This window comes from Trachypithecus francoisi, unplaced genomic scaffold, assembly GCF_009764315.1.
Source record: "Trachypithecus francoisi isolate TF-2019V2 unplaced genomic scaffold, Tfra_2.0 Lachesis_group16, whole genome shotgun sequence".
NCBI lineage: Eukaryota > Metazoa > Chordata > Mammalia > Primates > Cercopithecidae > Trachypithecus > Trachypithecus francoisi.
Window position 1 is genome coordinate 5050001 of NW_022681461.1, and position 25352 is coordinate 5075352.

Sequence of the window (25352 nt, forward strand, 5' to 3'; positions counted from 1 at the left end):
GACTGGCTTCTTTTACTGCATGTAATGTTTTTGAGGTTCATCCACGTGGTGACACATTCAGCATGTGTCAGTATGCCATTCCTTTTTATTACCAAATAATATTCCCTTGTATGGATATGCAGCATTTTGTGCATTCATTCATCAGTTGATAAACATTAGGTTGTTTCTAAATTTTAGCTGTTGTGAATAGTGTAGCTATGAACAATTGTGCTCAAGTTTTCACGTGGACTTACGTATGTTTTCACTTCTCTTGGGGACATAGCTAGTAGTTGAAGTATGTTGTTTTTTGTAGATAATCTGTCAGACTAAAGATGTTCCTTATATTCCTAGTATGGTAAACATTTGCTTTCTTTAATCTTTTTAAAACACGAATGGCTGTTGAAGTTCATCAAACTTTTTTTTTTTTTTTGGCATCTGTTAAGATGATCACAAAGTGTTTGGACTTTTACACTTAAATTAAGCCGCTAGTTCTTGAATAAACTCAGTATAGTCATAATATATTACTTATATATTGTTGGATTTGGTCTGCTTATACATATTTTAAAATCTCTATTCATTAGTAAGACTGACCTGTGAAATTTTCCTTTCTTGTAATGTCCCTGTCAGTTTGTAATATAGTTATGCTGGTCTTAAAAAACTGGTATTCATTCCTGAAGAATATAGAGAACTGTGGTATTATTTCTTGTGGCAAGGTTTGCAATTATGGACTCAATGTCCTCAATAGTTATAGACAATTTGGATTTTCTGATTCTTCTTGTGATAATTTTGTTAAGTTGTATTTTTTCAGGAAATTATTCATGTAATCTAAATATATCAATGTACTGGCATAAAATTGTTCATAATATGTTCTTACTTTCCTTTAAATGCTTTAAGAATTTGTAAGCCGGACATGGGGGCTCACGCCGGTAATCCCAGCACTCTGGGAGGCTGAGGCGAGTGGATCACCTGAGGTCAGGAGTTTGAGACTAGCCTGACCAACATGGTGAAACCACATCTCTACTAAAAATACAAAAAAAAAATTAGCTGGGCGTAGTGGCGGGCGCCTGTACTCCCAGCTACTCTGGAGGCTGAGGCAGGAGAATTGCTTGAACCCAGGAGGTGGAGGTTGCAGTGATCCGAGATTGCGCCACTGCACTCCAGCCTGGGCAACAACGGTGAAACTCCATCTCAAAAAAAAAAAAAAAAAACAAAAAACTGTGGTGATAGCAATTTCTCTAGTCCTCACATTGGTGAACCACGCTTTCTCCCTTTTTTTCATACATCAGTCTTGCTACAGCTTTTACTAGTTTTGCTTTTTAAAAAACAACTTTGGAATGCAGAATATTTGACAAAATTCAACACCCTTTCATGATATAAAAAAAAAAACCCTCAACAAATTAGCTATATAAAAAATGTACCTCAACATAAATAAAGGCCATTTATTTATTTTTTTGAGATAAGAGTCTTGCTCTGTCACCCAGGCTGGAGTGCAGTGGTGCAACTGTGGTTCACTGCAACCTCTGCCTCCAAGGTTTAAGCGATTCTTGTGCCTCAACCTCCCAAACAGCTGGGTTTACAGGCATGTGCCAGCACGCCTGGCTAATTTTTGCATTTTTAGTAGAGACGGGGTTTTGTCAAGTTAGCCAGGCTGGCCTCGAACTCTTGACCTCAAGTGATGCACCTGACTCAGCCTCCCAAAGTGCTGGGATTATATGCGTGAGCCACCACGCCAAGCCCAATACAGGTCATTTATGACAAGTGCACAGTAAATATGTCATACTTAACAATGAAAAGCTGAAAGCTTTTCCTCTAAGATCAGGAATGAAACAATGGTGCTGACTCACACAACTTCTATTCAACATAAAACTAGAAGTCCTAGCCACAGCAATTAGATAAAGAAATAAAAAATATCCAAAATGGAAAGGATAAAGTTGCATTTTCTCTGTTTGCAGATGACATCTTATATAGAGAAAATTCTAAAGACTCCACCAAAAAACTGTTAGAACTGATAAACGAATTCAATAAAGTTTGCAAGACACAAAATCAACATACAAAAATCAGTGGCATTTCTATATACTAACTAAACTACATGAAAAAGAAATCAAGAAAATTTACAAGAGTTACATAATAGCAAAATACTTAAGAATAAACATAACCAAGGAGAAAGATCTCCACACTGAAACCTATAAATCGCTGATGAAAGAAACTTAAGACATAAGTAAATGAAAAGATACCTCTTGTTCATGGATAGAAGCATTAATATTGTTAGAATGACTATACTACCCAAAGTGTTCTACAGATTGTATGTAATTCCTATCGAAATTTCAACATTTTTTTCAGTGTCATTCTTAACAGAAACAGAAAAACGATCATAAAACTCAAAGGAATCACAAAAGACCCTGAGTAGCCAATGCAATCCTTTTTTTTTTTTTTTTTTTGAGACAGGGTTTCACTCTGTCACCCAGGTTGAAGTGCAGTGGTGAGATCTCGGCTCACTGCAACCTCCACCTCCCAGGTGCAAGTGATTCTTCTGCCTCAGCCTCCTGAGTAGCTGAGACTACAGGTGTGTACCACCACGCCCAGCTAATTTTTGTATTTTTTGATAGAGATAGGATTTCACCATGTTGGCCAGGCTGGTCTTGAACTCCTGACCTTAAGTGATCCACCTGCCTTGGCCTCCCAAAGTGCTTGGATTACAGGTGTGAGCCACCATGCTGGCACCAATGCCATCTTGATCAAAGAAAACAAAGTTGGAGGCATTATACCACCTGACATCAAAATATACTACAAAGCTGTAGTAGTCCAAACAGCATAGTACTGGCATAAAAACCGACAGAGACCAATGGAACAGAATAGAGAGCCAAGAAATAAATCCATGCATTTACAGTGAATTGGTTTTTGACAAAAGTGCCAAGAGACACAATGGGGAAAGAAGTTTCTTCAATAAATGGTGCTGAGAAAACTGGATATCCACATGTAAAAGAATGAAGTTATTAGATCCTTATCTCACACCATAAACAAAAATCAACTCAAAATAGATTACTGAATTAAATGTAAGATCTATAAATGATGAAACTACTAGAAAAAAACATAGGGAGCCAGGCACGGTGGCTCACACCTGTAATCCCAGCACTTTGGGAGGCCGAGGCGGGTAGATCACGAGGTCAGGAGATTGAGACCATCCTGGCCAACATGGTGAAACCCTGTCTCTACTAAAATACATAAAATTAGCTGGGTGAGGTGGTGCACACCTGTAGTCCCAGCTACTGGGGAGGCTGAGGCAGGGGAATTACTTGAACCCGGGAGGCAGAGACTGCAGCAAGCCAAGATCAAGCCACTCCACTATAGCCTGGCGACACAGCAGGACTCCATCTCAAAAAAAAAAAAAAAAAAGAAAAGAAAAGAAAAGAAAAGAAAACACAGGGGAAATGCTTTAGGGTATTGGTTTGGGCAATGATTTTTTAAACATAATCCCAAAAGCACAGGCAACAAAAGCAAAAATAGACATATGGGATTATATCAAATTAAGAAATATCTACACAGCAAAGGAAATAATCAACAGAGTTAAGGGAAAACCTACAAAATGGGAGAAAATATTTGCAAAGTATATATCTGATAAGGAGATAATATCCAAAATATATAAGGAACTCAACAGTAAGAAAACAAATAACCCAATCAAAAAAATAGGCAAAGGACTTGCGAATACATCTCCCTTTAAGAAAGGAGCCATTATATAAAACCGTATGGAGGTTCCTCAAAAATTTAAAAAGTACAACTACCAGATAATCTAACAATCCCACTAATCTCAAAGCGAGTAAAATCACAGGCTGGGTGCAGTGGCTCATGCCTGTAATCCCAGCACTTTGGGAGGCTGAGGTGTGTGGATCACGAGGTCAAGAGTCATGAGATGTCTATTATCTCTTTTCACGTCATTCAACAGGTTTAAAATGAAAAATAGTTTGAATTATTTATGTTCTTTTAGGACTTAAAAATTAATAATAATATTTTCAAACCAATTTAAACTTCTATTGAACACAGATTAAAATTTTGGTGAAACCCCATCTCTACTAAAAATACAAAAATTTGCTGCGTGCGGTGGCAGAAGCTTGTAATCCCAGCTACTCATGAGGCTGAGGCAGGAGAATCACCTGAACCAGGGAGGTGGAGGCTGCAGTGAGCCAAGTTTGTGCCACTGTACTCTAACCTGGGTGACCGTCTCAAAAAAGAAAAAAAGGAAATAAAATCAGTATGTTGAAGAGACAACTGAACTGCCATGTTCACGGCAGCATTACTCACCAGAGCCAGGATATGGAATCAACCTAAGTGTCCATCAGCGAATGAATCAAGAAAATGTATATATGAAAGGCAGCAAATTCTGTTATTTGTGACAACATGGATGAACCTGGAGGACATTATGCTAAGTGAAATAAGCCAGGCACAGAAAGGCAAATACTGCATGATCGCAGGAGAAGCCTGGCAGGATTTAAGCTGCTTCTTTGAATTTGCAATTCAACATGAAAGTCACCTCAGGGCTGGTAAAAAGAGGTTTAGCCTCTGTCCTTAAGATTTACAGTCTAATGCTTTACTCAGCCATTTTACCTCCCCCTACTCCACTTATGTTCGCCAACCGTTGACTATTCTCAACTAACCATAAAGACACCAGAACATTGTACCTATTATTCGGTGCATGGGCAGGGGTTGTAGGCACAGCTTTAAGCCTCCTTATTCGGGCTGAACAAGGTAAAACTAAGTTCTGAGTATGGCCCTACTTAAAATTGGGTATTAGTATCTACAAAGTTGTCATATGGTAGACAGTTGCATCCTTATTGGTAATCTAGACCATCAGGGAAAACACTGAAAAGGTGACTTTACTTAAAACAAATATGACCTGAAATAAATGTCCTCGAGGCTAAATCTTCATAGGCAGATGGCCTTGTGGCACGGGTAATGCTCACTCTGCTCATGTTGTTTGGTGACCAACACCACATTCCTGCAGAGTGTTGTCAGAACCAAGTTTTGGGACATAATCATGTCTGTAATAATAAAGGGGGTAGGAGAAACCATAATACCAGCATTTTCCATGCACTAGTGTGGTTAAAATAGTTTCTGCAAAAGGACTCATGTAACAGTCCATTAAACCACAAAATTTTAGAGCAGCAACCTCAGAAATTATAAAATTTGGTTTTCTGCAACTTTGTCAATCTCATCATGGTAATTACTGGTATTCCTCAGTGCTGTTACTTTAAGAGTTACTTCTTTTTTTGATTGTATTCTTTTTAAAAGTTATTCTTTTCTGATCTGATTATACAAAGCTCAAAACAGGATACAAATATAGAAGTACATAGTAAAAGTCTCCCTATAATTACTGTTAATATTTTGTTGTTTATTCTTTCCAATTTGTTCTCTAGTAAAATGCTAAATTACATACCTCAAAAGAAGGTAAGATCATAATACATGTACAGTTTTGAAAATCTCTTTATTCCTGGTATAGCGTGGACAACTATGCATGGTGGTATTAATGGAGTTACTTCTGTTTCTCCAAATAGCTTTATGGTAAGCCCACATTGTTCTCTAGCAATACACAACTGCGTTAACTTTTTTTTTTAATCCACGCTTACAGTACTTCAGAGTACTTCCTTGAAGGCACACTGTTGTACAGAAAGAGGTGTTTCTACGATGGGTTCCTAGAGGTGAAATGCTAGGACAGACAGTATAGCTACTGTTCAGTTGTCCTCAAGGAAGAGGAGAGTTTCTGTTTTCCCTACACAGTGGCCAACACAGCATATCATCAACTTTTTTTTTCCCCCAAAAAACAATGTATGTATTTCAAATCAGGCCATGATTTTTGATTAGCAGTGGTCTTCAAGCTTGATTGAGCATTGACATTATTTGGGTAATTTTTCTACCCCCGAAGTTTTGTCAGCAACATCTCACTATGATAGTGAAAAAATAACCTTCCTGTTTTAATATACTTTTCTTGACTGTTACTGAGGTTGAGAAATTTTCTTCTTCTGTTTTATTGACCACTGACATTTCCTCTCTATGAACTGCCTGTTTAATGGTATTTGCTCATTTGTGTACTCATTCTTTTTCTTTTCTTTTTTTTGAGATGTAGTCTCGCTATGTCGCACAGGCTGGAGCGCAATGGCGCAATCTTGGCTCACTGCAACCTCTGCCTCCTGGGTTCAAGTGATGCTCATACCTCAGCCTCCTGAGTAGCTGGGACTACAGGTGTGTGCCGCCATGCTCGGCTAATTTTTGTACTGTTAGTAGAGACCGGGTTTCACATGTTGGCCAGGCTGGTCTCAAACTCCTAACCTCAGGTGAGTCACATGTCTCAGCCTCCCAAAGTTCTGGGATTACAGGTGTAAGCCACCACGCTCAGTCAGTTTTACATTTTTAAAAATAAGTATCATTTTTCTTATTTTTAGGAAGTTGAGTGGCTTCTGTATTTAATCCTTTATCTTGATTCAGTCTATCTAGGTCATTTTACAAAATCCTGATTCAGTCTAACCATGTCATTTAAACAAATATTTAGCTCCTCTTTGCCAAATGATTTAGACCCCTGAAATAAGGATATAAGAATTTAAGGCTGGGTGCAGTGGCTCATGCCTATAATCCCAGCACTTTGGGAGGTCGAGGTGGGTGGATCACATGAGGTCAAGAGTTCGAGACCAGCCTGGCCAACATGGTAAAACCCCATCTCTACTAAAAAAAAAAAAAAACAAAAATTAATCTGGAATGGTGGCGGGTGCCTTTAATCCCAGCTACTCGGGAGGCTGAGGCAGGAGAATCCCTTGAATCTGGGAGGCAGAGGTTGCAGTGAGCCAAGACCGTGCTATTGCACTCCAGCCTGGGCAACAGAGCAAAAACTCCATCTCAAAAAAAAAAAAGAATTTAAAAAATAGTTCCAAAATTACCTAGTCTAGGACAGGCACTGAGTTAGGACCTTCATATATGTTATTCCTTTTATTTTCAGAAAAATTTGAAAGGTATCACCTTAGTTTTACAGAAGAGTAAACTTTGGTCAGAAACATTAAGTAACTTACTCAAGGTCCCTCATAAACAGTAGGGTTGCACTTGGAATCCTGATCTGTCTCTAACTTCTCATTTGCAGATAAAGAAACTGAGGCCAAAGTACACAACTAATTTGCCAGAGTAACAGGTAATTAGGAGCCACACAGCTCCCTTTCACATTTTCTTTCTATTATTTAATGGTTAGAAGTTACATAATTTCCACTGACACTAATACGTAACCATGTTGTTGTTTTGTTAATATTGTGGGTGAGATCGAGGTGGGTGGGCAGATGAGTTAAATATTATTAATCCACATTAAAATAGATTCCAGATATATACAGCCTTTAGCTGACGAGAATATCATCCCTATAATCTGATCAAGCTCAAGTGACATCATGCTGGCTAGTATAAGCCTTAAAATTTTTAATGCAAATAGTCTATGAAAACCACAGATTTCTTAATCAAGCTCATTTTTATGCTTCCAACTCTGCCTTTTCAGCCTACAAACAAAATGCTCTTCCCCCACACCCACTGCTGTTTTCTACTTTTCTTATGATTAAAAAAAATATTTCCCTTGGTAACCATTTTCCCTGGTTACTTTCTTGGCTGATTTTCTGCACAAAAACTGAAAGGCATTTATCCCCAAGGGAGGCAGTTATTTTAGATTTTACTAAGAAGTTCAGCAAACACTTTTCAACATTCCCTTCTGTCCTTTCTTTGTTTTTAAAGAAAGCTCTGATTTTGTTTCATTTTCAGCTGGAGACTTAAATGACACCAAGCAAAGCCTACTTAGTTTAGATTTCCAGGTAAAAAAGTTTTAAATTTTAAGTTTCTACTTAGCATGTGGAATGGTTTTAATATTTGGGTATTTTATTTCGCAAATATGTTTAAACTCTTGAGTAAATTAGCTCGTTACTAATAGATTTTTAAAGTTCAAAGTATGCATTATTGTTTGTTTTTTTCACGATGTACTTCCCAAGTATTTCAGACTTTGTAGACTTAGTATTAAATTATTTTTATATGTTTAGGTGGAATTCTGTGTTCAATAGAAGTATAAATTGGTTTGAAAATATTATTCTTAATTTTTAAGTCCTAAAAGAACATAAATAATTCAAAATATTTTTCATTTTAAACCTGTTGAAGTGAAAAGAGATAATAGACATCTCATGACTTCATGTAGAATTTTAAAATTCTACATTAATATTTTTAAAGTTTACTTAAGATAATTGGTGAAAAATTTTACATGAAGAAAAATAAGTTAATCAAGGTTTATAAATAATATTTAATGTTCGGATAAATACAGTAAGTGCTAGAAGGAAAAAAATTACTTGATAAAAATGATACTATGATTGGAATCCCAGAAAATTTACCTCTAGGAGGCATACACTCAATTACAAAGTTGTTTATTAAAGCAAATATTAAGTGCAAAGCAAAATTCTGTGTATCATATCAGTGAAAATAATGAAGGCCTAACCATTAATAGTAAAATTAGTATTGAGAGACCATTTCCTAAAATGTATTTAAACACTGTAGTGAGACTGTTTAGATACTGATTTTGTCAAAATTAAAATAGCTCTGGAAATTTATTTCTGTACGTATCTACTTAGATTTCTGGGTAAGTAAAAGTGAGTCAATTTGGGGGGAAAAAATAAAGAGAGGTAGTTTCCAGAATGAGGATACTGGGAGAGAGGGGTGTGCTCAGTCTGGCTGCAGCTGGCACATTCACTGCTAAGCACTCAATCAGGCAATGCCCCATAAGTGAGTGCTTTCAGGAGGCTTCAGGACAAGAGGATGCCTGAGACCCTCATGAGACTTTAACTCGAGAGCCCTGAGGTCTAGGCCCTGACTTCTCACAACAGGATGGAGGGTCTGCACATATGATTGTTAAAGCAAGAAAATTTAAATGTATACATTTTATGCATTGCAGAGCACTTACGATATCCATCGGAGCCCACATGCCCAGCCAGTCAGCAAATTCTAGTTTCACTTTGTCTCTCAGTTCAGGTTTTCATATTGCTTTCCCCTGCTGCTGTTGTTATTCCTTCCAACATACTACTTTGCTCTCTGAATTGACTTTTATGATTTCAGGTGCCAATCAGCTAAAGGATTTGGTCCTTCTTTACATGCTGCACGTTAGTTTTTCTAAAACTAAAGTAGATTGCAAAAAGTTGTTCAAATGACCTATGAAATACAGGTCATTTCAATGACCTATAGTAATGGTTTTCAAATGACTGCAGCAATTAATGTATGTATATACTGAAGAAAGGTTTATATGCTGACATGAAGATACTTTAGCGACTGCCATTTGTTGAACAAAGGTGATGTGGCAAAAGTCAGACTATGAACTAAGTGAAACCTGACTAGAGGAAGATGATTCTGGCAGATGAAGTTATAAAAAGAACTACTGAGATTCAAGAGGGGAGACTGAGTTGACCTTGTTCCCTCTTCACCTCCCACCAAATCCCTTGAAATAATGCAAGATATACTACAAACAAATAAATACACGAATATACAGCTACACTAGGAAGTAAAATGGGGAGCCCCTGGTGGGACAGACACTCTGAGGAGTCCTTCACAGACAAAGAGAAGATGGTAATGAATTTAAAGAGGGAAAATGTACCCTTGAACAGTCATGGGAGAAAACAGAGTTGAAGACAGCTTGTATAGGAAAGAAAGAAGTTTTTGGTTTAAAAGATCACAAGAAGGATACATTAAACAACAATAACAACCTATACCAAGGTACATTCCATTCTTTTACCCAGGTAAAACTTCCAAATATCAAAGATATGTTGAAAATTTGAAAAAAATTTCTATAGAAAGAAAAAAAAAATTTCTTACCAAGGGATGAGAATCAGATTCAAGTCAAATTTCTCATCAGCAACACTAAATATAAGAAAATCATGGACAAATATCTATAAGGTATTAAAGAAAAATGATTAGAATGATTTTGAAACCATAATTCTGTTTCCAATTAATGATATTTTCAGATCTTTAATAAGAGCATAAAATTTTACAACTTACAACATTCTCTGAGAAAAAGAGGATATATTTCTGCAAGAAATAAAAGGAATCTGAGGGGGCTTCTCATTCTGATAATGGCAGACAAGGCAAGTCAGATCATTAGACCTGCTGAGAATAACCAGAAAGGGTGAGAAAACCAACAGGGTCAATATTTGGGATAGGACTGAAACCCAGAGAGGTTTAGAACAGTTTTTCTTCTAGAAGCATCTGGATTCCAGAAGAGGTGGTTGAGAAGATTAGCAGAGCTTTAAAATAGCCTCAGGAGGACAGAGAGAAACAAACAAACAAACAAACAAAATGGAGGCAAACAAGCAGTGGGGGATGGTAGGAAAAGTGAAGTGGACCCAAAGCATATATATATATATATATATATATTTTTTTTTTTTTTTTTTGAGACGGAGTCTCGCTCTATCACTTAGGCTGGAGTGCAGTGGTGTGATCTCGGCTCACTGCAACCTCTACCTCCCAGGTTCAAGTGATTCTCCTGCCTCAGCCTCCTGAGTATCTGGGACTACAGGCATGTGCCACTATGCCCAGCTAATTTTTTTTTTATTTTTAATAGAGACGGGGTTTCACCATATTGGCTAGGCTGGTCTCGAACTCCTGACCTTCTGATCTGCCCGCCTTGGCCTCCCAAAGTGCTGGGATTACAGGCGTGAGCCACTGCACCCAGCCCAAAGCATAATTATTCATTGGATATGGTGAAGCCCAGCTTCAAATCACTCAATATTCGATTCATAATGTACTTAACCTTACGCCTGAAACAGATGCAAATCCTTAAGGATTTTCATATACAATATCCGGCACTCTATCAAAGGTCATCAGGTATATGAAGAGATAAAACATGGCTAAAAACCTAAAGAAACAACAGACAACCGAAATAGACACACAGAGGATCCAGAAAACCTAGTCTTCAGACACAGACTTTAAAACAAATATTTTTAATATGTTTAAAAAAATAAAAGATGAAATTAAAATTTTTAACAAAGAATTGGAAATAAAAAGAACATACTGAAAACTTGAAAACTAGAAAATACAATAAAAGAACAAGGAAGTCAATGGATAGGTTTAATAGCAGATAAATCACACAGGAAGACAGTATCAATGAACTGGAAGATCAGTTCAGAGAATAACCAGGATGAATCGTTGAAGTGATAGAAGAAAAAAAATACAAATGGCGGGAAAGTGACATTAAAGACAATGAGAAAGCTAATAACGAAGCACCTGTAGTTATAGAAAGAATGAAAAAAGAGAAAAGAGAACGTACTATTTATATAGTTAAGGGCTGAGAAGTTTCCAAATGTGATGAACAACATCAGGCCACAAATTCAAGAAGTGCCAAATAGGCTAAAAACAAGAAAATTCTATCTTTGTACACAGAGTGAAACAGCTGAAAACCAAAGACAATGAGAATATCTTAAAAACAGCGAGGGTAAAAAAAAAAATTACTTTTAAAGGTGAAAAAATTAGATGGAGAGATGACTTCTCAAAAGAAACAATGGAAAAAAGAAGACATAGAAATTGCATCTTCGGCCGGGCGCGGTGGCTCAAGCCTGTAATCCCAGCACTTTGGGAGGCCGAGACGGGCGGATCACGAGGTCAGGAGATCGAGACCATCCTGGCTAACATGGTGAAACCCCGTCTCTACTAAAAAATACAAAAAACTAGCCGGGCGACATGGCGGGCGCCTGTAGTCCCAGCTGCTTGGGAGGCTGAGGCAGGAGAATGGCGTAAACCCAGGAGGCGGAGCTTGCAGTGAGCTGAGACCCGGCCACTGCACTCCAGCCTGGGCGGCAGAGCGAGACTCCGTCTCAAAAAAAAAAAAAAAAAAAAAAAAAAAAAAAAAAAGAAATTGCATCTTCAAGCCGGGTGTGGTAATTCACGCCTGTAGTCCCAGCCACTCGAAAGATTGAGCCAGGTGGATCGCTTTAGCCTAAGGAGTTCAAGGTCAGCCTGTTTAGTGAGACCTCATCTCAAAAATAAATAAATAAATAAATAAATAAAAATTAAATTAAATAAAAAAAGAAAAAGAAAAGTAGGTGGGAAGAAGGCAACAATAAAATACTGGAAGCTAGGAAGTAAATGAAAGTGTGGGGGGTAAAAATCAACTGTATCTTCAAAATGCTGAAAGAAAACACTTGCTAACCCAGAATGTATATCTAACAAATACATCCTTTCAGGTAAACAAAAAGAACTGATCAACACATATGCACAAAAGGAATTACTAGAAGGTGTTCTTCAGTCAATAAGAAAATAATCCTAACAGAAGAATGGAGATTAGGAAGGAATGAAGGAAAATAAAATGATAAATGCTTAGGTAAATCTAAACAAGTGATTCTCAACTGAGGGGCAGGTTACATTTGGCAATGCCTGGAAATATTTTTGGTTGTCACAACTAGGAGGAAGGTCGTAATGGCAACTAGTGGGTAGAGGCCACGGATTGCTGATAAATAGCCTATAATATACAGGGCAGCTCCCCACAAAAAAAGAATTATCTGGCGCAAAATGTTTTGTTTCTTTTTTTTTTTTTTTTTGAGACTGAGTCTCGCTCTGTCACCCAGGCTGGAGTGCAGTGGCGCAATCTCAGCTCGCTGCAACCTCCGCCTCTCGGGTTCAAGCAATTCTCCTACCTCAGCCACCTGAGTAGCTGGGACTATAGGCACCCGCCACCACACCCAGCTAATTTTTTGTATTTTTAGTAGAGACAGGGTTTCACGTGTTAGCCAGGATGGTCTCGATCTCTTGACCTTGTGATCCGCCCGCCTCGGCCTCCCGAAGTGCTGGGATTACAGGCGTGAGCCACTGTGCCCGGCCTCTGGAGCAAAATGTTAATAGTGATGAGGATGAAAAATCTTATCTAAATGAACTTTGACAAAATAAAAATAATATTTTGAGGGTTTAAAAATACATATATAATTAAAACACAGAACTGAAATAGAATATATACTGGGATGGTGTAAATGGAGTTGAAGTTCATCCTGGTTCTTGTATTGTCCAAGAAGAGGTAAAGGTACTAATTTATATTAGGACTTTGATAAGTCAAGGATGTATGTGGTAATCTCTACAAAGAAGAGAATGACAAAAAGTATATAACTGGCCGGGCGTGGTGGCTCACGCCTGTAATCCCAGCACTTTGGGAGGCTGAGGCAGGTGGATCACGAGGTCAGGAGATCGAGACCATCCTGGCTAACACGGTGAAACCCCGTCTCTACTAAAAATACAAAAAAATTAGCCAGGCGTGGTGGCAGACGCCTGTATTCCCAGACACTCGGGAGGCTGAGGCAGGAGAATGGCATGAACCCGGGAGGCAGAGCTTGCAGTGAGCTGAGATAGTGCCACTGCAGTCCGGCCTGGGCAAAAAAGTGAGACTCTGTCTCAAAAAAAAAAAAAAAAAAAAGTGTACAATTACTAATGAAATCATAAAAACCAAGCAACCAATTAAAAAGAAAGAAAACAGAAAAAGGAACATAGAATATGTAGGACAAATAAAAAGCAAATATAAAGTATATTTCAACTCAAACATATTAAATTTTACATTAAATATAAACAGCCTAAATGTTCCAATTCAAGACAAAAATTGTTAAAGTGAATTAAAATGCCACTAATAGGAAGTATACTGAAAACACAGAAACATAGAAAGGCTGAAAGCAAAACATGTATTTTGCAGACATTAACCAAAAGAAAGCAACTACATGCAGGAGCAGAAAACCAAAGACCACATGTTCTCCCTTGTAAGTAGGAACTAAACACTGGGTACTCATGGGCATAAAGATGGCAACAGTAGACACGGGAGGAAGGCAGGGAGAGGAACAAGGATTGAAAAACTGTTGGGTGCTATGCTCAGTGCCTGAGTGAAGGGATCATTCATATCTCAAACTTCAGTATCACATAACATACTCAGGTAACAAACCTGCATACAACCCTCCTGAATCTAAAAAGTCAAAAAAGAAAAAAAAATGCAACTACATTAATATTAGACAAAGTAGATCTTACAGCAAAAGCACTCCCAGAGACACTGAAAGTATCTACCTACTGACAAATGCACCAGAAAGATATAACGACTCTAAATTTGTACATACCTACAATCATTAGGACACACAAGGCAAATTATTAGGACAATTTGGACAAATCGGTTGATAGTATTAAAGTCTTTAAAATCCTGACTGATATTCTATCTACTAATTAAAAAATATTAATTACTTTTTCTTGGCATAAAATGACTGCTAATTTTTTTTAACAGACTTTTTTCAGAGCCTTTTTAGATTCAGAGCAAACTGAGTGGGAAGTACAGAGTTCTCATATGTGCTTTTCCCCCACTATCGAAATCTCACACCATGGATAAATCTACGCTGACATATCATTACCACCCACAGGTCCATAGTTTACGTTAGGGTTGACTCTTGTTACTCTGTATTCTTGGGTTTTGACAAATTTTTAATGACATGTACCCACCTTTATAGTACTGTTGTCCCTTGGTATCCTTGGGGGACTGGTTCCAGGATCCCTCAAGGATACCAAAATCTGAGGCTGCTCAAGTTCCTTAAGTAAAATGGTATCGTATTTGTATATAATACACACATATCCTCCTGTATACTTTAAATAATCTCTAGATTACTTACACCTAATACACTGTAAAGACTATGTAAGTAGTTGTTCCGCTTTATCATTTAGGGGACAATGACAAGAAAAAAAAAGTATGCATATGTTCAGCACAAATGCTACATAGGCCAAACTACATTTTTCACTCATGGTTGGTTGAATCCACAGATGCAAAACCTGTGATATAAAGGGCTGACTATACTGTATTAGAAGAGTTTCACTGCCCTAAGAATCCTCTGTGTTCCACCTATTCATCCCTCCCCACCTCAAATCCACTATTCTTTTATAGTTTGCCTAGTTTTGCCCTTTCTAGAATGTCACAGAGTTGAAATCATACCTATGCCATCTCAGATTTGCTTATTTCATTTAGTTATATATTATATACATTTAAGGTTCCTCCATGTTTTTTCATGGCTTCATGGCTCATTTCTTTTTGGTGTTGAATAATGTTCCATTGTCTGAATATACCATAGTTTGTTTATCCATTCACCTATTGAAGAACATGTTGCTTGTTTCTAAGTTTTGGCAATTATGAAAAAAGCTGCTATACATATCTGTGTACAGGTTTTTGTGTGGACACAGATTTTCATCTTATTTGGGTAAATACCAAGGGGCACGATTGCTGGGTTGTATGGCAAGAGTGTTTAGCTTTATAAGAAACTGCCAAAGTGTCTTCCAAAGTGGCTATAGCATTTTGCATTCCCACCAGCACTGAATGAGACTTACAGTTGCTCCACACACGCACCAGCACTGGGTGTTGCCAGTGTTTTGGGTTTTAGACATTTAATAGATATGTAGAGAGGCATCTCACTTTAATTTGTAATCTGTCTACTATTTTTGAAACTAATATTTGGGATAAAAGTGTTGAAATTTTGGATGATAATTGTGGATTTGTCTATTTCTTTTTGCAGTTTTTGAAAACAAGTTCACCAATTATTTTTGGTAATGTCTAATCTGCTATTCATTGCTTGTCATGTATTTTTTTCTCTCTCACATTGTAGTTTTCATCTTTAAAAGTTTGATTTGGGTTTTTAAAAAATATCTTCTATGTTTCTACATTACATGGTTAATCTTTACCTTCTTGAACATGCAGAATATAGGTATAGTGATTTTTAAAGACCTACTTAATTAGTATATCAGCACTGTCATTTCTGAATTGGTTTCAATAAACTGATTTTTCCCATTATGGTCAACTTTCCCTGATTCTTTGTGTACCTGGTAAATTTACATTGGATCCTAAAACATTTGTTGGGTTCTCTGAGACACTGTCAAGTTACTAGACACAGTTTAATTCTTTCAGAAAGACTTGCTTTTAAGCTTTATTAAATGAGATTACAGCAGCCTTTAGCCTAGGCCTAATTATTTTCCTCTACTAAGCTAATGCTCTTCTGAGTACTCTACCAGATGCCCTGTGAAGTGTAAGGCTTTCCACTCTGACTGGTGGAACACAAACTCTTCCTGGTCTTTTTAAGCTCCAGAGACTTTTTTTTTTTTTACCCCCCCCACCCCCCACTTTGTCCTTTAGGTTAGTTCTTTTCCCAGTCTCAAGTATTAATAGTTTACTTACATACATGTGCTATCCAGTACTCAGTGGAAGACTTCACATCTCTGGGAGGGTTTCTCTGGGTTAGCTCTCACCTCTCTGTACTCTGTCCTAGGAACACTAGTCTCTTTGGTGTCCTCAGATTTCCAACTCTATCTTTTCAACTCAGGGAGACTGCTGGACTCTGCCTGTGTTCCCCTCCCTGCAACTCCCTTGAGGGAGTAAGCAGGTCAGTCACAGGTCTCTCCGGGCATTTGATTTGCATCCCCTCTCAGGGATCACTGACCTAGACTGCTCTTTGTTTACTATTTGGAAAATGCTTCACGTATATTGTTCTACTTTTAAGTTGTTTCAAGTGGGAAGGTATACGTAGTCCCTATTACTCCATGTTGACTGGGAGTCAGATTTGATAAGTTTTGTCATAATAATGGCTGAACGATTCTCTAGGAAGCGATCATGATGTAGAGAGTCTGTGAAATTACATCATGGTCGCTTCCTAGAGAATCATTCTACTTCATGGAGCCACTCTGGTTACTAGTTGTCAAACTAGTAGGAATGTTATTATGGCAATACAGGGAAGGTGAGCTCCACAAAACCATGCTCATTTTCTTGGCCTTCAGGTGATATACTGTATGCAGAATGTCAAAAATAGGTCAGTTAGTGACATTTGTACCTAGGCCAAGGACCCAGGATGGCAGCCATATGTTTGCTAATACCATTATAGGTTTCTACTAAGGAACAATCACAATATTCGCCAAGACTTAGCACTGATGACCCTGCATTTCCTAAACATTTGGGTGGTAGACCCTGTGGCTTGAGGAAGGCATGCATTACCCTGAGCTCATGCTCATGGTTTTCAATTTAGGTACCCTTGGAATTTCCACAGCTTATCTTAGGTTGTGAAGTGGACTTCTAAGAATCTGCATATCAACAAATTATAGTCATATGTCACTTAGCAACAGGGATGCATTCTGAGAAATGTGATGTTACATGATTTTGTTGTTGTACATCACAAAGGGTACTTACACGAACCTAGATGGGACAACCTACTATACACCTAAGCTATATGGTAGAGCCTATTGCTCCTAGGCTACCAACCTGTACAGCCCGTGACTGTACTGAAAACTGTAGGCAACTGGAACAGAATGGTATTTGTGCATCTAAACATATCTAAAGCCAGGTGTGGGGGCTCATGTCTGTAATCCTAGCACTTTGTGAGGTTGAGGTGGGTGAATCACTTGAGCTCAGGAGTTTGAGACCTGCCTGGGCAACATAGTGAAATCCTGTCTCTACAAAAAAAATATAAAAATCAGCTGGGCATGGTCGCATGCGCCTGCAGTCCCAGATACTTGGGAGGCCGAGGTGCGAGACTGGCTTGAGCCCAGGAAGCGGAGGTTGTAGTGAGCTGAGATGGCGTCACTGCACTCCAGCCTGGGTGGCAGAGCCGGACCCTGTCTCTAAATAAATAAATAAAAAATAAACATATCTAAATACAGGAAAGGTATAGTTAGAATATGGTCTAAAAGATTTTTAAAAAGGTACACTATATAGAGTACTTACCATGAATGGAGTTTGGAGGACTGGAAGTCACTCCGGTGAGTCAAGTGAGTGAGTGTGAAGGCCTAGGACATTACTATACACTACTGTAGATTTTATAAACACTGTACACTAAGACTCTACTAAATTTATAAAAAAGTTTTATTTCTTCAATAAATTAGCCTTAGCTTGTTGTAATTTAACTTTATATACTTTTTATTTTTAAAAAAACTGACTCTTTTGTAATAGCATTCCTCTTTTTGTCTAAAGGCTTCTTGATTTTTTAAATCGTTTCAGAAAACTTCATTTCATTCATCTTTTCTATAGTTTTTTTGGTTTCTGTTCTGATCTTTAATATTTCTTTTTTGCAACTAATTTCGGGTTTGGTTTTCTCTTGCTTTTCTAGTTCTTTAAGATGCATTATTAGGTTGTTTATATAAAGTTTTTCTACTTGTTGATGTAGGTGTTTATTGCTGTAAACTTCCCTCTTAGTACTGCTTTTGCTGTATTCTGTAGGCTTTGGTGTGCTGTTTTCATCTTAATTTGTTTCAAGAATTTAAAAAAATTCCTTCTTAATACCACTTGGCTTAAAATACAAATACATTGTACAGTTGTACAAAAATATTTTCTTTGTAGCATAATTCTATAAACTTTTTTTCTATTTTTATTTTTTAACTTTTCAAACATTTTTGTTAAAAACAGACAAACATGCATTAGCCTAGGCCTGCATCGGGTCTGGATCATCAATATCACTGTCTTCCACCTCCACATCTTGTCCCACTGGAAGGTCTTCATGGGTAACAACACTCATGATAATGCCTTCTTCTGAAATCCTCCTGAAGGAACCACCTCAGGCTGTTGCACAGTTAACTTTTTTTTTTTTTTAATAGGTAGAAGGAGTGTACTCTAAAATTGATAAATAGTATAGTAAATACATAAACCAGTAATATAGCCATATATTAAAGTATTATGTACTGTGCATAATTGTATGTGCTGTACTTTTTTCTTTTTTTTTTGAGACGGAGTCTCTCTGCACTCCGGGCATGGTGGTGCATGCCTGTAGTCCTAGCTACTCAGTGCAACCTCCGCCTCCTGGGTTTAAGTGATTCTCCTGTCTCAGCCTCCTGAGTTGCTGGGATTACAGGCGTGCACCACCACACCCAGCCAATTTTGTATTTTTAGTAGAGACAGGGTTTCACCATGCTGGCTGGGCTGGTCTCGAACTCCTGACCTCAAGTGATCCACCCACCTTGGCCTCCCAAAGTGCTGGGATTACAGGCTTGAGCCACTGCGCCCAGCCTGTGCTGTATTTTTATATGACTGGCAGTGCAGTAGGTTTGTTTATACCAGCATCACCACAAACACATGAGTAATGTGTTATATTATGATGCTGTGACATCTCCAGCAATAAGAATTTTTTTCAGCTCCATTATAATCTTTTGGAACTAGTCTGTCACTGACAAAAAAGTCATTATGTGGTACATGACTGTACTTTCTTTGGTCAAGTGGTCAGACAGAAAGATTGAGTCAAATGCTTGTAGAGTCTCTCAGGTTTTTTTTTTTTCTTTTTTTTGAGACAGAGTCTGTCTCTGCTCTGTTACCCAGGCTGGAGTACAGTGCTGCAATCGCTGCTCACTGCAACCTTGAACTTCTGGGCTCAAGTGAGCCTCCTGCCTCAGCCTCCTGAGTAGCTAGGACTACAGGCATGTACCACCATGCCCAGCTAATTTTTTATGTTTTAGTTGAGACAAGGTCTTGCTACGTTCCTTACTCTGGTCTTAAACTCCTGGCCTCAAGCAATCCTCCCACCTTGGTTTCGGCCTTCTATAGGGCTGGGGTTACAGGCAGAAGCCTCTCAGGTACTTTCTAAGGTTCCAACAAGACGACTGGGTTAGCAGTCTACGGCCACTTCTTTTTTTTTTTTTTTTTTTTTGTTGAGACGGAGTCTCGGTCTGTCGCCCGGGCTGGAGTGCAGTGGCCGGATCTCAGCTCACTGCAAGCTCCGCCTCCCGGGTTTACGCCATTCTCTCGCCTCAGCCTCCCGAGTAGCTGGGACTACAGGCGCCCGCCATCTCGCCCGGCTAATTTTTTTGTATTTTTTTTAGTAGAGACGGGGTTTCACCGTGTTAGCCAGGATGGTCTCGATCTCCTGACCTCGTGATCCGCCCGTCTCGGCCTCCCAAAGTGCTGGGATTACAGGCTTGAGTATGGCCACTTCTTATCCCTTAATCCTTCAGTGCCTCTCCTTTGCAGTTTAGGGTATTGATCTCTGTATGTAACATCACCTTGAATGTTTTACCATTCCTTCCCATCACAGTTTTGTTTTTGTTCTGGTTGGTGAAGGAGACCAAGGCATGCCTGGAGAATTGAAATAAATTTCATCACTGAGCAAGTTAGTTACTTTAACCTTCTAGAATCACCAAATACTTTAAATTCCCATTAAAAAGATAAGAGCGGCAAATCTGTTGTGATCTGGGTTCTTATTTATTTATTTTTATTTTTTTTTGAGACAGAGTCGGGCTCTGTGGCCCAGGCTGGAGTGCAGTGGCTGGATCTCAGCTCACTGCAAGCTCCGCCTCCCGGGCTTACACCATTCTCTTGCCTCAGCCTCCCGAGTAGCTGGGACTACAGGTGCCCGCCATGTCACTCGGCTAGTTTTTTGTATTTTTTTTAGTAGAGACGGGGTTTCAACATGTTAGCCAGGATGGTCTCGATCTCCTGACCTCGTGATCCGCCCATCTCGGCCTCCCAAAGTGCTGGGATTACAGGCTTGAGCCACCGCGCCCGGCTTGATCTGGGTTCTTATGATACCTGGGGTTTTAGTTTCTCCTCCATACTGGGCTGTGTAAAGAAGGCTCCTCATCTTGGGGAACACTGACAGTGAGTGGACCTGAGGAGAGAGGAGGAGGAAAGCTGCAAGGGGTGTAGGTGTGTGTGTGTGTGTATGTGTGTGTTTCTTAGCTGTAGAATTCTGAGAGGCAGTCAAAACTGCCAACCTTCCTTTGTAGGACTAACTTTAGGCCAAGAGAGATTGGCTGAGTGAATCCTTTGATGACAGCTGCTGCAACACCTTGGCGAAGGTGTCTCTTGTCCCCGGCCAACAGACTTCACAGGAATTGTGCCAGTCTGTCTGACCATAATGCTACTACTGTACCAAGAGTGCCTAAATATTCTTCTTAAATGTTTTTCAGCTTTACCATGTGCAAGGCCCTGTACTAACCCTGAGACCAGCTAATTAAAGAGTTACTCTTCCTGACTCTTACCTCCTGACAACTGATGCTGCTGACTGTTCTTTTTATATGGTATCCTCATGCCCTTCCCCCCAGATAATTCTAAAGCTAGAGAATAAAAGCACAAAACAGAACGGCTGGGAAAATGGGTTGTGGATTACATCAGTCACAGAACGTCTTAGCAAACAGGCGGAGAGAAATCTCCCAAGTAATCTTTGAAAACCTGCAGAACAGCAGGGCCCAGAGAGGGGCCACGTCTGATCCACCACCTTTACCGGTAATAAGAGTTTCCCTGGAACACATCCGCGCTCATTTGTTTACATATTGTTGTTGGGAAAAAGGCTTATGGGGTGCCTGCATAAACGGGCCATAAAAATATGGGACAATAAGCTGTGGAAAGCCGCAAGAGGCCTCTGAGGAGGAAAGCCTTCTTATCGCCATTACGTCCCCGTGCTCTGAGCGCAACCTGCTCTCTTATCTATAAACACTGTGCTAAAGGAGAAAGACACTCCATTGAAACACTGAAATGTGGACAGACATACAGGCTCCTAGTTAAGCCCGCTCCCACTAGCTACTCCCCAACAAGTTAAAGATATGCTGTTTAAGCACAAAGGAGATTCATTTAAACTGCTATTGCTATAGATTATGCCTATGACACACTGCTTCCCTTTCACTGCTACGCCCTAAACATCTGCTTCTTAGATCTAAGTGACTGTACTCAACAAATAGTGTGGAGATCAGAACTCTGGGCCTTTTGCAGCCCCCATTTTTCAACTGGCCTCCTGGCTCCCACCTTTATGAACCCTTAACTTGTCTCTTCTCTTCCTCTGTCGCCACTGGGCTTTGGGTACCCTATGGGTGGTGTTGAGGCTGGTCCCCAACATATGTCTATGGCTGCTTTCATGCTACAATGACAGAGCTGAATAGTTATGACAGAGAAGGTGTAGCCTATGATGCCTCAAATATTTACTATCCGGCCCTTTATAGAAAAAGTTTTCTAATTCCTGGTCTAAAGATAAAGGTAAGATACAAAAAAGTTCTGGCCAGGCATGGTGACTCATGCTGTAATCCCAGCACTTTGAGAGGCCAATGCAGGAAGACTGCTTGAGCCCAGGAGTTCAAGGCTGCAGTGAGTCATGACTGAACCACTGCACTCCCGCCTGGGCGATGGAGCAAAACCCCGTCTCTATGAAAAAAAAAAAAGAAGTTTTTTGATTCCGATAGAAGAATTCCAAATTATGATTTGGCAATAATACTATAGCATATAGCCCATATATCATAAGTGTAGTTTCTCAAAGACTTGCCTACTGAGGCATGCAAGCAAATATATAAGCCAATTTTTAGAGGTAAAAATTTAGTCACCACTAACTTTGAAATATTGTTTCATTCTAGAAATTGGCTGGTGAAAAAAAATCAAACATGAAGATTGCAGTTTTGTTTTGTTTTTTTCTGCTTCTCATTTTTCAAACTGACTTTGGACAAAACGAAGAAATTCCTAGGAAGCAAAGGAGGAAGATCTATCACAGAAGGCTGAGGAAAAGTTCAACCTCACACAAGCATAGATCAAACAGACAGCTTGGAATCCCGCAAACAACAATTTTTACACCAGTAGCAAGATTTCCTGTTGTTAACTTTGATTACGGCATGGAGGAAAAGTTTGAATCCTTTTCAAGTTTTCCTGGAGTAGAATCAAGTTATAATGTGTTACCAGGTAAGAGAACAATATGAGAGAGAGACAGAAGGAGGGAGGAGGGTGAGAGATGGTATGGGGAAAGAGAAGGAGAGAGGGAGAGAGGGAGAACATCTCCATGAAGATAATCTTCTAAAGAAAAATCCAGGTTATTATATTACTTTTTGGTTTAATCTACAAACATACATTTTAAAATAATTTTAAAAAATGGGGCCGGGTGCGGTGGCTCACACCTGTAATCCCAGCACTTTGGGAGGCTGAGGTGGGCAGATCACGAGGTCGGGAGTTTGAGACCAGCCTGGCCAACATGGTGAAACTAAAAATACAAAAAATTTATTCTGTCTCTACTAAAAATACAAAAAATTAGCTGGGTGTGGTGGCGTGTGCCTGTAATCCCAGCTACTTGGGAGGCTGAGGCAGGAGAATCGCTTGAACCTGGGAGGTGGAGGTTGCAGTGAGCAGAGATAATGCCACTGCACTCCAGCCTGGGCGACAGAGCAAGACTCGGTCTCGAGATTAAAAACAAAACAAAACAAAACAAAATCCCCCCAAAACCAAAAGCAACTTAAGGAACATATTTATAATACAAAATTATTAGACAAAAGTTACTTATCCTACCACTATATTTACAAAATCATAGTTATCATTTTGGTTTATTTCTTTCCAGTATGTTTACTATGCATATATTTTAAATAGTTGTAATCCTAACATAGATAACATACATAAACATTTATAAACTGCCTTTCCATTTATAACAATAGATCATCTAGAATACAGAATTATTCAGATGATTCTGTGAACATACGGCTATTATATATTTTCAACCAAAAATTTTCAACCACAAATAGAATTAAAGCCACTGAATTCATTTTATATAGGTTAAACCACTGACTTTTTAAAGATTTAAGCGACTAAAAATTCTGCTAAAGATTTCAATTAGGCATTTTTAAAAACTAGTATTAAATGGCTTACATTTTTCCAAATTTGGAAGAAAAAAGTATTATAGGCATGTTACCATTAAATAAAACTTTCAAAAGAATAACAGAAAATATCACCATATAATGTTCTGTGGCCAGTATTTCATATAGTGTCTCAATACAGCTAAATGCTTCTTCATTAGTTATTTCCATGAATTTAACAGAAATAATACACAATTATCCTGAAAAGAGGCAATTTAAGCCACACTTACAACATGATTGGGAAAAGAAAGGAAGATAAATCAACTTAAAAAAAATTGTAATAATAATGTACTCATAACTGTTAATGAGGTCAATATTTTTAGTTAAGTGGAAAGATAGCTAAGCTATAATAATGGAAAACAAAAAGGCCAAAAAAGAAGTATTCATAATGTGATCTCAAACTTGTGTAAAAACATGTTTTTATATGTAAGCATATATGCATAAAAGTACAGAAGATATATACTAAGCATTTTCAAATTGTCCAAAAATATCTTCCAGTGATTTTACAGTACTTTTTGATTGTATCACCACACATAACACAAAATTTACCATTTCATCCATTTTTAAGTGTACAATTCAATAGCATTTAGTACAGTCACAATATTGTGCAACCATCACTACTATCTTGTTTCTGAACATTCTCATCCCACCAAAAGGAAACTCTGTACCTAAACTCCTCATTTCTCCCCACTCCCAGCCCTTGGCAACCACTAATCTATTCTGTGTCTATGAATTTGCCTATTCTGGAAATTTCATGTAAATGGAATCACATAATATGTGGCCTTGTGTATCTAACTTCTTTACTTAGTATAATTTTTTTTTTTTTTTTTTTTTTTTTTGAGACGGAGTCTCGCTCTGTCACCCAGGCTGGAGTGCGGTGGCCGGATCTCGGCTCACTGCAAGCTCCGCCTCCCGGGTTCACGCCATTCTCCTGCCTCAGCCTCCCGAGTAGCTGGGACTACAGGCGCCCGCCACCTCGCCCGGCTAGTTTTTTGTATTTTTTAGTAGAGACGGGGTTTCACCGTGTTAGCCAGGATGGTCTCGATCTCCTGACCTCATGATCCCTCCGTCTCGGCCTCCCAAAGTGCTGGGATTACAGGCTTGAGCCACCGCGCCCGGCCTCGTTGTGCTTTTGATTTGCATTTCCCTAACAACTAATGATGTTAAGCATCTTTTTATGTGCATGTTGTCTATCTGCATATTCAACTCCTATGCCTATTTCTTTCTTAAGAGATGGGGTCTTGCTCTGCTGCCCAGGCTGGAATACAGTGGTACAATCATAGCTCACTGCAGTCTTTAACTCCTGGGCTTCAGTGATCCTCTGCCTCAGCTTCCCAAGTAGCTAGCACTACAAGAATGCACCACCACACCTGGCTAACTTTTTAACGTTTTTTGTAGAGATAGCATCCCATTATGTTGTCCAGGCTGGTGTCAAATTCCTGGCCTCAAGAAATCTTCCCTCCTTGGCCTCCCAAAGTGCTGGAATTACAGGCGAGAGCCACTGTATTGGGCAAGTTTTGCCCATTTTTTAATTGCATTGCCTTTCTGTAATTCAGTTATAAGAGTTCTTTATGAATATTCTGGATATCAGGACCTTATCAGATGTATGATTTCACATATTTTCTCCCATTGTGTACACTGTCCTTTCACTTTCTTAACAATGTCCTTTGATGCACCAAATTTTTAATTTTGATAAAGTCTAATTTATCTTTTTCTTTAGGTGTCATATCTAAGAATCCACTGCCACATACGAGGTTATAAAGATTTACCCCTATGGA

General features: G+C 38.8%; 2 protein-coding genes across 6 annotated transcripts in view; one reads left to right on the plus strand and one right to left on the minus strand.

Moving 5' to 3' along the window:
• CENPP (centromere protein P) overlaps positions 1-25352 on the minus strand; it is a 286574-nt gene that overhangs the window by 61902 nt on the left and 199320 nt on the right. The window lies entirely within an intron of this gene.
• The window catches only part of ECM2 (extracellular matrix protein 2), a 44357-nt gene continuing 26047 nt past the window's right edge, over positions 7043-25352 (plus strand). For 2 of the 4 annotated variants that reach the window (XM_033236770.1, XM_033236772.1), the window contains exons 1-2: positions 7620-7802; positions 22318-22636. In XM_033236770.1, the coding sequence (XP_033092661.1) occupies positions 22345-22636 (292 nt within the window). In that variant the 5' untranslated portion in view covers positions 7620-7802; positions 22318-22344. Of the gene's footprint in view, positions 7145-7619; positions 7803-22317; positions 22637-25352 lie in introns of those variants that run through there. The other 2 variants (XM_033236771.1, XM_033236773.1) reach the window with 2 other exon arrangements.